The sequence below is a fragment of the Ambystoma mexicanum genome, chromosome 12, assembly GCF_040938575.1.
Source record: "Ambystoma mexicanum isolate Mex_15411 chromosome 12, UKY_AmexF1_1, whole genome shotgun sequence".
Lineage (NCBI taxonomy): Eukaryota > Metazoa > Chordata > Amphibia > Caudata > Ambystomatidae > Ambystoma > Ambystoma mexicanum.
Window position 1 is genome coordinate 436,700,873 of NC_090936.1, and position 16,720 is coordinate 436,717,592.

Genomic DNA, 16,720 nt, shown 5'->3' on the forward strand with positions numbered 1-16,720 from the left:
AAAGCCTGTGCATGAGCTATGAAGCACAGATTGTCTTTTTCGACAGTGCCTGCCCTTTGGAATGTTAAGGAGGAGGCGATTGATATTTGTTCCCATCCCCTTGGTGAATCCGGTCTGTAACATTTGAATTTCTCAGACGCCTTGGTCCACTCAGACAGAGATTGCAGAACTATAGATGCAAGGATCTTTCTGATCACATCAAGAAGGGCAATCGGTCGATAGTTCCTTGGGTCGACCCTATTGCCCTTCTTAAATATAGGAATTCTTGGCAGCTTCCAGGATGGAGGCACTATCCTGGTCATTAGGATCTGGGTAGAGAGTAGAAGCATGAAGTCGGTCCTCTTATCTGGGTCTTTTTTTTCAATGCTGCATTTGGGTGTCCATCTGGGCCTGGGGCTCTGGGAGAGCTGGCCTTCCCAATTTGCTCCATGATGTCTTCTCTTTACACTTGAATATGCCTTGTGTTTGTAGCTCGAGATCCTTCGTCTTTGTCCTGGCAGTCTCGCTTACCCGAGAAGAGGGTGGTAAAGTGTTTGATCCATACTTCTTCCTCCACGGCCGTTAGTGAAGACGGGCTTGTGTTGCTTCCATGTTGTTAATCAGCCCCCAGATCTCTCTTGTATGTGACTTGCATACGAGCCTTGGGGCTCGATTCTGAAGTGGGTGTTAATGACCAAAAATGTCGTAAAAAGTGGGAACAACATTTTCGGTAATTAATACCTATTCGGAAGGTGGCACATTCTTCTGAAGTCAGACTGAATGCGCCGCTTTCGTAATATGGGTGCCGGTTGCTGGGAAGGGCTGAAAACTGACCGAGCAAATGGCACTTTCGTTATCTCTCCCTTTGTATGGGTATTCTTGTGGCACTCCTCCAATTTCGGAACAGCCTGAAATTGGTGCCGAAGTACATCTCCAAATTGGTGTCGTACAGGAGGAGTGTCACAAGAAGCACCCGGTTGTTTTGTTATGCAGATCGTGACAAGTGGGTCCTGCACTGCTTTTTTCTCTGTTTGCGGAATCGTGCATACAAACAGTCCATCCATGGTTGTACTATGGATGGCACTATGCACTCTTCTGCAAACAAAGATAAACAAATACAGTGCAGGACCCACCTGCCAGCTGCAGTCAGCACATGCGTTTTGTTTTCATCTCGGCAGCATGTTTGTTAAATAACAATTCCCTCGTTATTTAACGAAGTGCTGCTGAGATTCTGCAATCCGCCTGTTTCTAATAGAAACAGGCAGATTACAGCGAAAGCACTGTGGTGCTTTACGAAGATGCCCAGGCCCACTTCATAATAGTCATGGTGCCTGGGCGTCAGTACATGGCGCAGTGAGACGTGCTAATTAACACGCTGATTACTCCATCATTAGAATCGAGCCCTCGCCATTATTTTCTGCTTCATGATGGCTTTGTATTTTCTGAGCCAGTTTCTATACCGCTGTTTCCTCTGCTTTGTTGCTCTTTACAAATCATGTGTCGAAAGGCTTGTTGTCATGTCGCAGATCATGTCTCAATTTCCGTTCTAAGACAATGGTTGCATCATATGAGTGGCGGTGTTCGGACCACCTTTTTCCTCCCACTTTGTTTCAGCAAAACGCTGTAAAATCGGTAAATAATTGAGAGCCTCTAAAGCGGTTAGCTCTCCTCGTGTGGAAATCTGATTCTCCTACTTGGCAGTCAGATCTGCTATTTCTTTCTTCTGTCATCCGCAGTCGTTTTTTTCATGCATTTATTTCGACCATGGGTAGATAACTTAGCTTTTTGGCGCTTTTCCCAACTTTCAATTGTACTTTCAGAAGATTTTTATTACTAGTATTCATTTCAAGTACTTATAGTTTGCTTATTGTTGGAAGGACATTGCCTGTGACAAAGACTTTGTCCAGCCTTGCTATCGGGGTGCCTCTATTTGTATTTTATTTATTTATAAAGCTCGCCAGGCCTTTTGTGGAAAAAAGTTAGTTACATACAGTAAAGAACGGAACAAGGCTCAACCTATTCACAGACACATATTGGTATGAGCTAGATAGCAGTAATGTAATGTCATTTAAAGAACAGGGCGATATGTACAATAAAACCGTAAAGGATTAGGGGTCTAGTGCTTGGTGCTGCTGAACTAATCCAGGTCTGATTACTAGGGATCTCTCCTGGCGTACAGCCCTTCAATATATGCAGGTCCCTTTCCCCCATTGAATGCATCCACCTCAAACCCCTGTCTTCCGCCGGTGAGTGTAAAACCCATGTCCCATTTGTTAGATCAGTCTTGGTGGTTTACATGATAGGTTCAGGTCACTGCACAGGATGATGGTGCAGGTCTCAAATCGAATGTACACTGAATCTATCAAATCCCTCACTCTTACTGTAAAGCTTGATCAGAAGATTAGGTCTTGCTTACGGAAATACCTTAGGGTCCCATTTTAGTTCCAGTGCTTGCATATAAGGGGTTTTTATTTTATGTTAAAAAGTGTATACTAGTTTACATTCAAATTTTACACTAGATCAATTACATAAAAGAAAAAAGAATTAACTTCATATGAAGGAGAAATAAACGTAGAAGGAAAAGTAAAAAGGAAAAATAGGTCAATCCAAACTTAATGATATCACAACATCAGATTTCCTTTTTCACAAAACAAATGGATTACTCTTGAAAACATTTTCCTGTACAGAACTCCATTTAGGATATGATGTAGTCCATTCGTTCCCCTATGTTACTGCTTAGTTTCCCTTACCAGCCTGTCCGTGTCAATAATAATTGATTCCCAGATCACTCTCCAGTCCAAATCTCCCCGTCTCATTCACGTCCTCAAAGATCTCCACAAGCAATTTCATCAAGGCTATAATCAGGGCCTCACTATAGGTTGTCGTAAGCCTAGTCCAAAGATGAAATGTAAATACCAGGGAGGTAGAGTGAAAAGGCGAACTCTCTTTTTAGTATAGGTGGGACATTCTAATACAAGATGAAACCGATTTAGTCGAGATCAAGCCACACGCAGGACAGCCCCGCAATTCTTTCGGTAAAAGAGTTTAGGTCCCATAGCTTCCAAGGCGGGAAACGCGTTGAAGCAAAATTTAGTATAGATCTCTGTACCTTTTTGATGGGAATGTTTGTATGTAAAATCTCAATCTAACATAGGGAATGCATAGATATTTGTTAATCCAATTTTAGTCTATTCAGGTCTTCATAATCAGTATTCCTGTCCCATTGTGTTATCTTACTTTGTGTCTGTGAGGCGGAGGTGTAGGCCCGACGGATGGTTGGCCAGTCTCTAGCGCACCTGTGGCGCACAACACTGCTCCCTTTGCCCGTGTATGGTTCGTTGGCTCTCTCGCGTTTCTGGGCCAAAGTCTCTAACTCAATTGGTTTGAGGGGATCCAGGGATTTTACATTCGGCTTAACTTTTCAGACAGCTTGAGCTCCTGGGGCCCCTATGGTTATTTGAAACTCTCCACTCTCACCTTGTTTAATGGATACAGCTGAGGATTGAGAGATTTAAGTGGCTAGTTTCCATTGTTCCAGCGCTTTACAACTTTTCTGATCCAAGGTCACGAACAATGGTGATTTTGTTAGAGCAGACCTTCGTGGTTGTTGCAGATCTTCCTCTAGGTCCATAGTGTAGGCTGATATATTCAACAAATCATCCGTGGTCACAGCTTCTTTCCCTGCGCCCCATTTTATCTCTGTTTCCATGATTTCCTCAGCCTCTGCTTCAGTAATCTTACAGGTCTTTTTCACTGTTGGTCAAAGTGCGATAGTTGACGAAGGTGGGATTGTTAGGTTTCTCAGGAATTTCCGTTGAGTCATTTGATTCCATCTCTGGTAATTGCTTTTGTTATTTTGGTTTCCTTAGGACCGCTTTCCTCTGTTGCCTTTTTCTTTCAATTGAATGGAAAATTTGAAAGGTTTCAGGTATTCTTTAGTTGTCCACTCCTCCGGCCACCCCTGCGGCGTGACATCTACCCTGATGTTGATTACTGGGCATTTTGTGTGTGGATGAGCTTATAACGATTTGATCTTCATCTGGTCTAAAGTTTTCAGACTCGTGCATGTGGGTTTTGCGGCAACCTATAGAAGGGGATTTTGGACTGCCGATATGTTGTGGACTGTAAGTGCCTTTGAGCTAGGTGCCATGTTTGGACTGTTGGTTCCTTCTCTGGATTGAGGCCGATTGGCTCAGCCAATCCAATCTCTTTTCCTGGCTGTTTGTTGTTGGAATAGCTTGTTTGTCTGCTCTTTCCTTTTTGATGTGCTCTGTTACTGGTGGCAGGGGATCCATTGCATTTTTTGCTTTGAGGAGCTGTAATAAATTCTTCTAGGAATAGCATTTTTGCGTGTAACATGGCAATCAATGTAGCCTGGTCTTTCATGGAGTCGTTTATCGCTTCGTATAGTTTTAGAGATGGATCCAGTGATATTGTGAGGGCCAACATATTGAATTCACCAGGATCTGTGGTTTTGCGTATCGCTCTGTATGCCTCTTCTCGATCTTGGAAGGTTTAAACCCAGTCCTGAAGAATTGGATGACAATGAAAATATAGACTTGTTGCTGTTTGGTCATCATCCTTTCTTTGTTCGACCCAATCCCGTGACCTTGGGTCCAGTAATGTTTTATGTCCACAGATTTTTTTTAACTGAATTTTTTATCCAGGTTCACCACTCATCGGAGGTCTGGATGCACCCTCCCCGAATCATATTCATGTAGCATTCTTTCGATTCTGTGGATGTCATTTGCCAGTCTTGTTTCAAGAACATTTACTTGGGCTGTTAGTCTACCTCTTTTAACCATTTGGTCTGGGGTGCTGGTTTGGGGAGAACACATCCCGGCCCACCGTCTGGTGGTTTGCGCAGGTTAAACCTAGATTCTTTGCAGCACTGTTAAATCATGGTTCTGAGGTGCATTCCCTTTAGCAGGGCCCCATTGCTCTATTTCCTGTGCTGTTCCCTCCAGTGTCTCTGCGTTTCTCATCCCTCCAAAAGTCTTGACAGGTTCCACAGATAGTTGAAGGGACCATTTCAAAATAGGCAGTTAATTTGTTCTGGACTTATCCGACGTTTTCATTTTATTTATATTAGGCAGTTTCACTGGTGTTGCTGGGGCTGCTGATGGAAGAGCGGCCTCTTCCGTCGGGTCCCTTTTGTCTCCCTCTTCTGGTGCCTCCGCTGCCTCTCCTTGATAAATGTTCATTTGGTGGTTTTCTTGATTCTCGGTTGGGGTAGATAATGGCGACCTCAGCTGATTATGGTCAATGTCTCTCACACGTTCGTCTTGCTGCACAGCGCAGTCCAGTCCCAAGACCGCTGCGTTGTGATTGCGTCATCTGCCTTCTTTATTCAAAGTTTCCACTAACTCAGTGTTAGGGTTTTTTTGGAGCACATTATGTACTTGAGCTGTAACTGTAGTTATTGTTTCTAACCCATCCTTGGGCATTGATTTCTGTTGGTATGCATTGTTAATTTTACAGCTCATCCTTGTTGCGCCAGGTTCCTTAACCCCGACTCTGCTCACCTCCCTTATACCCTCCTCTCCGTTATCACTTAGCGTGCATTTCTTTCGTGTCACTCGCTCTTGGATTCCGATCCTTGTCCTTGCAGGAGGTGTGGAGACCCACAATCACCATGGTAAGCTTCTTTCTGTTGCTTCTAAGACTATATCCATCGTCCAGTGGCAATCCTGAATGCATGATTTTCTGGCTTCTGCTTACCTCTTTGCTCTAATGTCTAATACCTTAATTCCCTGAACCCCCCCCCCCCCAGGCAATAAGGCGGTCGGGCAGCAGGCAGACTCCTGGGGATAACAGCAGACCCGGCAATGCCCTTGCGGCGAGCTTGAGGCTTGTTTGAAGCAAGCTCTTAAGGCCCACTGTCGCTGTGTAACTATCATCCCTTGTTTTGCCCTTTCAATGGTTGGTCTGCATTTTTTCTATGCATGGAGTAACATGGGAACTCCCAGAGATGTTTTTGTTTATATCAGTACTTTAATGTGTGGTACACCATTGTAAATTTATCCAAGAATGTCCTCTTGGGAAGTACCAGTTTGATCACAAAAGTATGTTTGCTGCCCAGATTGGTGGTTACGACTTTCCTAGATGCATGGCAACAAAAGTGTCACTTGGGTTACCTTACTCCTTTAACTTCCACTTGGTCTGGTCCCTGTGAACTCAACTCCTTTCTTTTCAGACCCCCCGCTCAAACTTCTACAGTAATAAACAGAAGGGCTTGTGTGAAAATAAGCAGCTGTTCAATAAAAAGCCTGGTTGTTTTACAGCCCTTTTATTACTTGGTTGTGCATTTAAGTCCTGCTATATCGGCATCACTTGAAAACACATTAAATACCAGTGAGTAACTAGCATTTTCTGAGTGAGTAAAAAGGCTTTGTGTTATAGCTTTGCTTGTTTTCTCATAAAGACACCATAAAAAGTAAACATCTTCACATCTGTGTTTTGGAATAAAAAGCAAGTTTAATAGATAAAGATAAAACATGTGTAAATGTTTTTAAAGCTTTTTGAAATGTTTTGAAGTGACTAATGTTCCCTTTTGTGGTGCGTGCTTCCGTCTACAGATTGGACAAGTGAAACAAGAGCTCTCTCGCAAAGACACTGAGCTGCTGGCATTGCAGACGAAACTGGAAACCCTCACAAATCAGTTCTCGGACAGCAAGCAGCATATTGAGGTGTTAAAGGAGTCCCTTACAGCAAAAGAACAGAGAGCCGCCATTTTGCAGACTGAGGTGACCTTATCCTATTTGTTTTAGAATTGTGTTTTTATTTGTGCAAAATGAGAGCTAATTTTGGTGAGTTTTATTTCAGGTGTACATTAACAGAGCTCCAAAAAGGCTACACCTGATGGTCTATTAAGGACAGAACAGTGGGGGCCTAACTTGCATTGGTCAAGAACACTGACATTGATTATCAATTACACCAGCAAGCAGCACACTATTGCCTATTGTTGACGACCACATTCTATTATGTTTTGGAAAAACATGACTAAGCCTGATCTCATGGAACCATTAAGGTCCTGTGCATAATCTTTCCATACATGTGCCTTCCCAACTAGTGTGGAGAAAAAGGTGCAGACTGGGGATGGTGGTCAAATTATAACATGTGAATATTCATCAATGCAATATGCCTAATGTGATGCTCTTAAAATACTGGTTTGTCAATGAGATCTGCCTTCTGACTCCAACCAGTCTGACAGTCATATTGAGATACCACTCCAATTGGTGGGGAGAGGTTCTGGGGACCAAGGTTGCTCACCAGGTTTGTTATGTGCTACCTTGAAAATGCTAATGGGGATCCCTGAGATCCCTTACTTTGGCCCTTATGCTTCTGATAATTTAATTTCAAGAGTTGATGTCAAAGAATTCATCAGGGTTCTCATTCATCCAGCAAAAGACAGTTTTTCCCCAGCACCCATACCACCCTTACCCATTGGGAATTGTTATGTTTGCTTCTCAGTATGCTCCACCCTTTCCCCCCCTAACCATTGTGGCAAGCCAGAAGAAGGATTCAAACCAGCGGACATATGTTTCAAGTAATTTTATTCAACTTGAAAGATGAATGCCTCACTAACACCATTACTGAAAATTGAGTTCCTTTCTTATCAAACTAAACTAAGGTGCTCATCAATAGTCAAAAGACCAAATAGTACTCTGTCAAAATCTATCCACTAAACTAACCCTTAGACAAAAGAAAAGGTGGAGTGCCCTGCATGCCGCATTGGTTGCTAGAATACTTCCTAGCTGTTAGGAATCTTTCCTGGCTTTAGATTTCTCCCAGTAATTATTCTCCTTATTTTACAGTTCTTGCCAGTTATAAAAATTCCTCTTTAGATGAAGGGATATTTCTCAAATCCCTCTCCACCACGTATGCTGATTTCTCCCCACTAGATGCTGTACTGGGGGGGGGGGAGGGGGTCTCCTGGCTTCCTTCGGGTCTGTTCTTGCTTACTTGACTAGGACTTTCTGGCTCCTTTGGGTTTCTGTGCCCCAATACTTTGCTTAGCTATCTAGGGTATCGGTAACACCTTTCTTCTGCTTTGAGTGTCCCAGTTCTTGGGATTTTTTCAGTCCCTTTTGTAGGTTTATGCTCCTTGCGTTTCTGAGGCTCTTGTAACCCTTCTTATTTTGTTCAGCCTCTCTCTCTGGGCCACTCTCAGCTTGATACCGGGTTGGGACAATTCTTCCTCCTTGCCTACTCATGGCAGATGGGTAACTCTGCTCTTCGTAATGCTCTCTTGGCCCTTGTGACTTTCTGTGATCCCTCGGGAGGTTTATTCTATTTGGGTTTCTCAGGCATCCGTAACCCTTCTTCCTCTTGTACAGTCTTTCTCTCTGGGTCTCTCTGACCCTGGTATGGGATTAGGACAATCCTTCCTTCTCCCATTCTTTCCTCCCTCTCTTCCCCCTCGACATGGAAACCAGCATACTTTCTGTGTTACAGGGTCCGCTCCAGTGAAGAGGTGTCTCTTTGGCAGCAGTAGCATTCTTCCCAGCCTTCGGTGTTGGCCATGAGTGGTTTTCAGATTCCACTTGTCGTGGCGTTCTCTTGCCCCTCTGCTCTTTCGTTGGTTGCAGAGGACTCGATCCTCCCTCTGTCCATGGCTCTGGCGTTTTTTCTCGTGTGCCTCTGGCCCACCACATCGTTGGTGTGGTCACGCTAAGCTTTGTTTTGCTTGACCTTGGCTTCTCTGGCTTCTCCCTTCGGCATTCACCTCGCTCCCCTCTGCGTTTGCCTCTCTCCGCGCCACAGCCGGCTCTGCTGTGCGACAGGAGCTCCACCCCTTGTTGATGTACTCAAGCCACCTCTGCTTACGGTTTCTCCTCCTCCACTCACAGGTTGTTGGCCCTTTATTCCAGCTCCTGTAAAGAGAAAGGCCCTCTTCAGCGCAGTCCGTCAAACAGGTTTAAACGTCGGCATTAGCTCGAACCAAACACACTTGAGGTATTGTCCGTATTATCTTGAGTCACACACACAGATGTATTTGTCAGTATTACTGACTCTCATCTATGCATATAATCTCTGGTGTACAGGGAATGGGAATAGTAGGCCTTGTCCCCCGGAGGGGAGTAACTCCCCTCGCTTACCCAAACCCCTAGGGAAGGGTTTGGCTTAGCCTGCTCACCTCGCTAGCCTCAAAGTGGGTGTCTCCCCCTAGGGAGTAGTGATGAATTCCCCAGTTTCAACCCACCATCCATTCCTGTTTTCCCTTTGTGACTGCCCCAACTGCTCATGGTATTTTGATCCATGGGAGAGAAGGTGTAGCTATTGCTAGTGACAAAACACTTGCATGAGAGCAGAGCATGTCTGTCTTCGATGTGATAGAATGCTGTCTGGTGAGGATGGGATAGCCCAAGCTTTTTTGATTTTTATTCAGTAATATGTGGGTAATTCTGTTTCTATAATGGAGATATGATTATCCAACCTCACTTCCGTAAAGTTCCATGTCCAAAGCATAGTACATTCATGTACTTGAGCTGTGCCAGTTTCATGACATCTACAGCAACTGCTCTACAGTGGCTGCGGGGCAGGTTCAAAGGTCACATGTGCATTCCCGACAACTACTGCAACACAAAGTACTGCTTTTTAATCTTCTGCACCTCCGATTCAACAGAATAATGTACCCTAGTCTGCCTGGTGGCACGTTAAACTGTAAGTATAAACCATGCCTGGTTATGGCTTTGTGGCTGATAGGGTCACACCATTATACAGCACACCAATTTGATATACTAGTGTTAGCTTTATAGCAGTACACAGTTATTTGATTTATTGAACATTTGTATGGCGCCCGTACAGCAGAAAGTGTTTCCAGTCGAGGGAGTGCCTGGCCCATGTATGACTCAGAAGGGACCAGGCAGCCAGTTACAGCAGCATGGGGGCTTTAGCAGGGAAGGAGGAGAAAATGAAGGTCTTGAGAAGCTTCCGGAACTTAAGGGGATCCAGCTCAAGTCTGAGAGGGGCGGAAGGCTGTTCCAGAGGGAGGCTCCTGCTGAAGAGAGATGCACCCCCTCCCACCCACTCTGTTTAGAGAAACGTCAGACTTGCAGAGAGTTAGAGCTAGAGGACCAAAGGACTCTAGCAGGACCTTTTTCTCGGAGAGAAAGTTGGATGTAGCGCGGTCCCAGAAGGCCTTGTGGATGATGCAGAGGGTCTTGAATTTGATCCTTGCAGCCACCAGGACCCAGTGGAGAGGTTTACGGGCTGCAGAGATGCATTCTCTGGGTTTGAGGCCAAGGATAAGTCTTGCAGTCCTATTCTGGTTTAGTTGAAGAGGGTGGAGCGAGGAAAGAGGCAGATTGAGGAAGAGGCTGTTATAGTCCAGCCTGGAGAGACCCAGTGCTCTAAAGACATTGAGTTTCTGGGGGAAGGTGACGAAAGGGAGAATGCCTCAGAGGAGGTGAAGCTGAAACAGAACTTTCTTGGCAAGGTCAGCAATATGAGGTGAGGAGGCGAGAGCAGAGGCGAAGATGACACCCATGTTTATTGCCTCTCAAGATGTTGAGAGTGCCCAAGGAGGGCTGCCAGATAGTAGGGGTGAAGGAAAGGGGGACGGGGGGAGTTCCAATGGGAACGATCTCGATCTTACTGGCATTAAGACAGAGATCATTAGCAGCACACCATGCCTGAATAGCAGCCAGACAACCTGGCAGGAGAGAGGAAGGAGAGGAGGGAGGCTTAAAGGAGAGCTGAGTATCAGCCGTATAACACTGGAAGTGAGGAGAGAAGGTGGAGATCAGGTGGGCAAGAGGGGCAAGGTACATGTTAAAAAGCCACAGCGAGAGTATAGAGCCCCGAGGGGTGCCACAGGTACGGAGTGAGGTAGAGGAGAGAAAAGGGCCCATTTGAACCTGGGAGGGCCAATTTGAAAGGAAAGCGGTCAGCCAAGCCAGTGACCAATCCGTGATGCCCAGAGTATCACGCAGTCGATTTAAGAGGGTGGCATGATTGACAGTGTTGAAGACAGAGGAGAGATCAAGGAGGATGAGAGCAGATGGAGAGTTGGAGGCGGGGTTTGAGAGCATGTCTTCACAGGTTTTTAGGAGAGCAATTTCAGTGCCTCTGCCTGCTCTGAAGCCAGACTGGTGGTTGTGGAGACAGCCAACAGATTCAGTGTGGTGGATTAGTTGTGAGATGACCAACTTCTCCAAATGTTTGCCCAAGAAGGTGGTAGTTAGACACAGGGGAAGGGTCCCCAGGTGGCTTTTTTTTTAGTAAGGGGCGACAAGGGAGTGCTTGAGAGGTGATGGGAAGGAGCCAGTGGCAAAGAAGTGATTGTAGAACTCAGCCCAAAGAGGGAGTGAGGCTGGCAATATTGTCCTAGATAGTTCTAGAGGAGCAGGGAAGCACCTGTTTGGAGGAGACATTCATAGAGCAAACAGTCTTTATGACCTCATCCAGTGCGATCAGTGAGGAGGAGAGGAGGGGGAAGGAAAGAGAAGGGCAAAGGGAGGCATAAGTGCAGGTGGAGGACGGAGGGGAGTAGAGGACAGCGCAGACAGGATGTCCTGAGTTTTGGTTGTGAAGTGGGAGGCCAAAGCTGCGCAGAGGGTCTGGGAAGGAAGAGAAGTAGAGACTGTTGTCATATGATTGGCAAGTTCCTTACAGATGTTGAAACATTAAGCTGTGTTGTTGGTGGCCCCGGAGATGCAGGCTTGAATTTGGGCCTGCTTCTTGGACCGGATGGAGAATCTGTAATGTCTTTGGAGCAGGCGACAGGCCAGTTTGTCAGAGGATGTGCGAGAAGCCAACCACTTATAGGGATGTGTGTTAGCTGTCTGGGTTGGGTGTCTCTACAACAGCCATGTGGTCCAGTCGGCAGGAAGCTGCATGTCTGATCCACCTAAAGGGTGGGCATCCCACTGCAGTCCTTTTTGAAGTCAGCAGACATGAAGAGGGGGCAGAGTTGCAGTATCCACAGGAGGGAGGGTAGGCTGAGACAGAGGTTCCACCGTAGTGGTCTCTGCTAGGGCTCTGTACAACGTTTTGCCCACCCCATTTTCTCCAGATAAAGCAATCTCGGTATGATCTCAGAAGGCAAAGGTTGCTTGTTAGAACAGCCTATATTGCACCGCTTACAGCAGTATATCAAACTAGGGAATACCGCAATAATCAATTTTGGGTGATTTCTCTACCTTTTGGTGGGGGGGGGGGTTATGCAAAAATACTGAGAGAGAGATAGAAACTATCAACAGTTAGACCACAGAATCAAGTTATCTCAAAAATGCATTAGCAATTTATTTAGAGTAAGATATAAAAACACAACAAACATTGAAAGTTAAAGTGCATACATGTTAAAAAGACTATAATAAAACACACATTCATTTGTTTTTGTGACAAAACAACCTTCCTTAATAGAAGGCTGAGTATCCAGTAATCTCAGTTAATTATAGAACAACATCCATGTTATGGTATTCTAGTTGTAAACAAATTTAATTTGCTAACACTAGACCTTCAAACTCGACATGTTTCTGTCCTCAAAAATTGTTGTGGGGCATTCTTCAGGAGGTGTCACGTTATCTACGATTCCGATAAACTATAGTCTTAATCTTATTCTGATTGGTATAACTGTTTATAAGAACATGCAAAAAACAAGGAATACTTTCTAGATACTTAAGTTCCTATACCAAAATAAAGTTGGCAAAGCTAGAAGACTGGTCTATAAGTTACCTTCTTCAGCATGTGGATTGAGGCCTCAAGAGCCAGTGTCCTCAATCAGGAAATTGGCCTCTATCAGGAGTATAAATTCTTGGTTGGACCTGTAAAAAGGTATATCACATTAAAGGACTCAATGTTCTGACTCAAATAGTGACAGGGGCAGCCTTTGTGGAAGAACTCTGTAAAGCTTTTACCGTAAAGGAGATCCTCATCCAATTATAGATTTAAGTGTCGCTCAGCGTCCTGATGGACCCGAATAAAATGAAGTATTACCATAGACTGCAGCAATCTAATGGTACCTGTTAGACAATGCAAAAAATTGTATTTAGTCACTCTGCTAGGGCAATTTATGTCTACTCTATGTTCCCAATCACATCAACAGAATCTGCATCAACTTACCCTCAATAGGCTTCTATACTTGTAAATAGAAAAAACTGAGACTCCGGATTCAAAGGCTCCAAGGGGACAGGGTCAAATCCAGTCTGGCTGTCTGTCTTAATTATCCCATGCGGTATGATCTATAGCAAGCGGGAAAGGAAAAGGCTGTCAACGCGATGCCCGTCATATATAGAACAATGATTACTTGTAGACATCTAGGTGAGCAAAAAGTGTGTTCCGCCATTGCTAGCGGCGCTTACCTGTTTGGAATTTTCCACACTCCAAAGTCAGCTGGGCTCTTAAACCGTTATTCCCCCGGGGCGTTCCAGGGGACTAACGCTTGCTCGAATTATGCGGCGCAGGCTCAGCGTGGATTTAGAAAATAAAGTTGTCGCCGGAAGGAAGGCAACACCATCTTGAAAGTCGTTAGTGAAGGGGCGAAGTCCTTTTTTAGTTTCTACTAGCTGAAAATGCTGAAACAGTAGATAAAGACAGATAAACACTGAAACGGGACTACTGGCCTCACCTTGGGCAGGTCAGCCAATGACACCATCGACCAGCACAATAAAGGGCTAGAGATGACATTTAACTGTGCAAGATGAAATCAATTAACTACATATTCATGATTTGGAGTAGGGCAACAAAACCAAAAATTAAAGTCTGATCTAAAATCGTGCTATAGCAGTTCGTAGTTCGTGGGTCCTTATTTATTCAGGATATTAATCAGATGTACTTATTCATATCATACCCTTTGCCATTCAATGGCTTCATTGAGACCCTTATCACTTTGGGTGAGAAAAGTTAAATTTTTGTTCTTGTGCAAAAATAATTTTATTTTTAATGTGGTCATTCACACCCTGTACTGTCATCAAAATAGTCCATTTAAAGTCTTCACAACCATGATTATTGTCTCTGAAATGTTTTACCAATGGGGCAAGTACGATTTTATTTTTTATACAGCTTTTATGTTCGATGAGTCTCGTTTTTGTTTTCCTATTACTCTTGCCTATGTATATTAGTGAATATGGACAGGTGATCATATATACACTGTATTCAGAATTGCAATTTAAAAAATGTCAGTTTCGAAGGTCTATTGGTACCGATGTCGATCTCATTCGACTTAGCGGTCATTTTACAGACAATGCAATGTCCACAGGTATAATGACCAGTGAATGGATCCAGTCCCCATGCTTTAGTGATACTGGCTATCACCGGGGACATCGTTTTTAGCTTACTTTGGCTGACAGTTCCCTATGGTGGTCGATTTCTTATATGCGAACAGTGGTAAAGGCAGTTTAGTGGTAGATTGCTCAAAAATGTTGCATTGTTTCTGGACAATGTTTCGTATAGTAAGGCTTAGGTTGGTATGTATTAACACATACTAATCTATCATCTGGTGGTTTTTTGGTTCTTTCTTCCAACAAGGCATCCCTATTATTGTTAGACGCCCTTTTGGCTGCTCTCTTGATAAGTTTCTTTAAAATAACCTTGCGCTCTTAATTTTGTGCTCAGTCTATTGGCTGCTTCTTCATACGCACTCATCTGACTACTATTCCGTTTGAGTCTCAGGAATTGCCCATAAGGCAGGTTATCTCTGAGATGCTTTATATTGTGACTGTGGTAGTGTAATAACGAGTTTTTGTCGGGGGACTTATGGAACGTTTTTACAAGGAGCTTCGCTGCTGAGTGATGAATTGTAAGATCCAAAAAATCAATTCTTTCTTGATGGTCATGGTGAATTATATGTGTTGCTTACATTGATTCAACCAAGTTAGGAAATCATTGGCTTGCTGCTCTGTCCCCTTCCAGCAGGCCAGCTTTGGGCCAATTCCCTTTGAAATGTTGCCTTTATAACAAGAGAAAACTCTCGTTAGGGGAGCGGGGGTTAATCTTTTCACTATTATAAGGAGTCATCATCACTAGCCCCCCATGTTGAGAATACACCCTATTACTATGTCTTCTGTCTTAGAGATGAAGACAGAAGGCATCCAAGGTAGAGGCAAGCTCTGCTCCCTAACCATCCCCAGCGGGCGTGGCACTGTTGTTGAATGAATGCCTCTCTGCTGGCTGTGCACTGAAACCAGGATTCTACCAATTGGAAATGAAGGGCCTCCTGTAGATGCCAGACAACCTCCTGGACAGTAGGTGCAGCACAAAGGACTTGCTTTGTCTCCAGAGAACCCTGAATTTAGGCATCCTAGGAAGCCACAAGTCTAGAAGCAACTTGAACCCGGATTAATCGCCTGCAAGCAGGTTCAACCGCTCTTAATGCACTTCAATCTGCTGCAGGACCTGCTGTGCTGCTTTTGGTACTCTACACATCTTAAAATTGCTTATCTGCCTTTTCAGCCATCCAGGCCCCGGCTCCACCCATTGAATCATACTGTGTCCATCCAATTGCCAGCTCAACTCCATGTAAATAACCGATTTGAACGCAGACCTCCTGTCCGGCTGTAAATCATCAACTCGTCTTACAAAGACTGACTTGCCCGAACAGGAGCATGCACATTAAACCAACTCATTAGTCGTTTGACTTGAACTTCTTGACACTGGCACAATTGCAATAAAAGCGACTTTAATATATCTTGAACACTGACCTTGCTGCTGAAGTCTTATTGCATGAAAACCCCTGCCTATCAATCCAGATAAGCCCTCCTTATCAAAAGTCTGCATTCTCTCCGTTTTTCCTTTATAGGCGGGTCCTTAATGTTTTGAATCTGTTGATTGCATTGCTTGTTTTATTGAAGTCCATATTTTAATAGAATCTTCATTGGACATTTATTTTGTTTTAACTGTATCCACTCACGCCCCTCGTGAAGAGAAAGCCAGCCTGCCCTCAGCCCATGCTTGTTTCTCCTTTGATTGGTATCCGTTCTAGGTTAGTCTGGGGGCTGAGTAGGTGGTTTAGCCACTACTCGCCGCTGTCCTCCTGCAGATCAATAGTCGGTTCGTGACATTCACTGATTGGCCATACATGGGCAATCATGCCTTCTCTGCTGCCATTCCACTGCCGACTGACATGAAATCGTCAGAGATGCGGCCTGGTGCTACGGAGCCAATGTATGGAATCTGTCTGGCTTCAAAATTATGGGTGGTTCTCATAAACTCTCGGCTATTGTCCAACAATACCCAATTACTCCAAATTTGCATCCATAAGCCACATCAGCAGACTGCAAGAGAAGTCATAACACCTGAAACTGATAGCCTAAAGAGGTGAATAACCTATCACAGGATAAAAGGCATCTGTAAAGCAGGAATAACCAATTAAAGGCTAGAATTGCACAGACTATCAACCACTATAAAATGTTACAGCGCTCTTCTCTCTGTGTCTCACACATATACACACACACACACACACGCAGACCTGGGCCCAGACCAGAGAGGAGTAGCATAACCTGGGGAAAGTAGACAACAAGGACGACATGATGACCAGTCCAGGAGAGCGCCTTCTGGGTAAGCCCAGACCCTTATACCACTTATACCTGTGGTTGCATGAGAGTTGTTTTTAAGCTTTGGAAAGAAACTTGGACGAGCAGTTTCAAGAGCTCAGGAAGGTGCGAATATTACAGCCTGACAAAAACCAGAAGAAATATTTTCTGGTAGCGGGTTAAAGGTATAAATGCAGACCCAGGATGTCAACCTAAAACTTGGAGGGTGAAGGACTTGCCTGTTGGAGATTGCCAAGAAGTGATAT

The 16,720-nt window shown here is 44.4% G+C and overlaps 1 protein-coding gene across 8 annotated transcripts in view; it reads left to right on the forward strand.

The window, feature by feature from the left end:
- The window catches only part of ERC1 (ELKS/RAB6-interacting/CAST family member 1), a 2,866,486-nt gene that overhangs the window by 895,958 nt on the left and 1,953,808 nt on the right, over positions 1 to 16,720 (forward strand). For all 8 annotated transcript variants that reach the window (XM_069628613.1, XM_069628618.1, XM_069628615.1 and 5 more), the window contains one exon: positions 6,558 to 6,725. In XM_069628613.1, the coding sequence (XP_069484714.1) occupies positions 6,558 to 6,725 (168 nt within the window). The remainder of the gene's footprint in view (positions 1 to 6,557; positions 6,726 to 16,720) is intronic.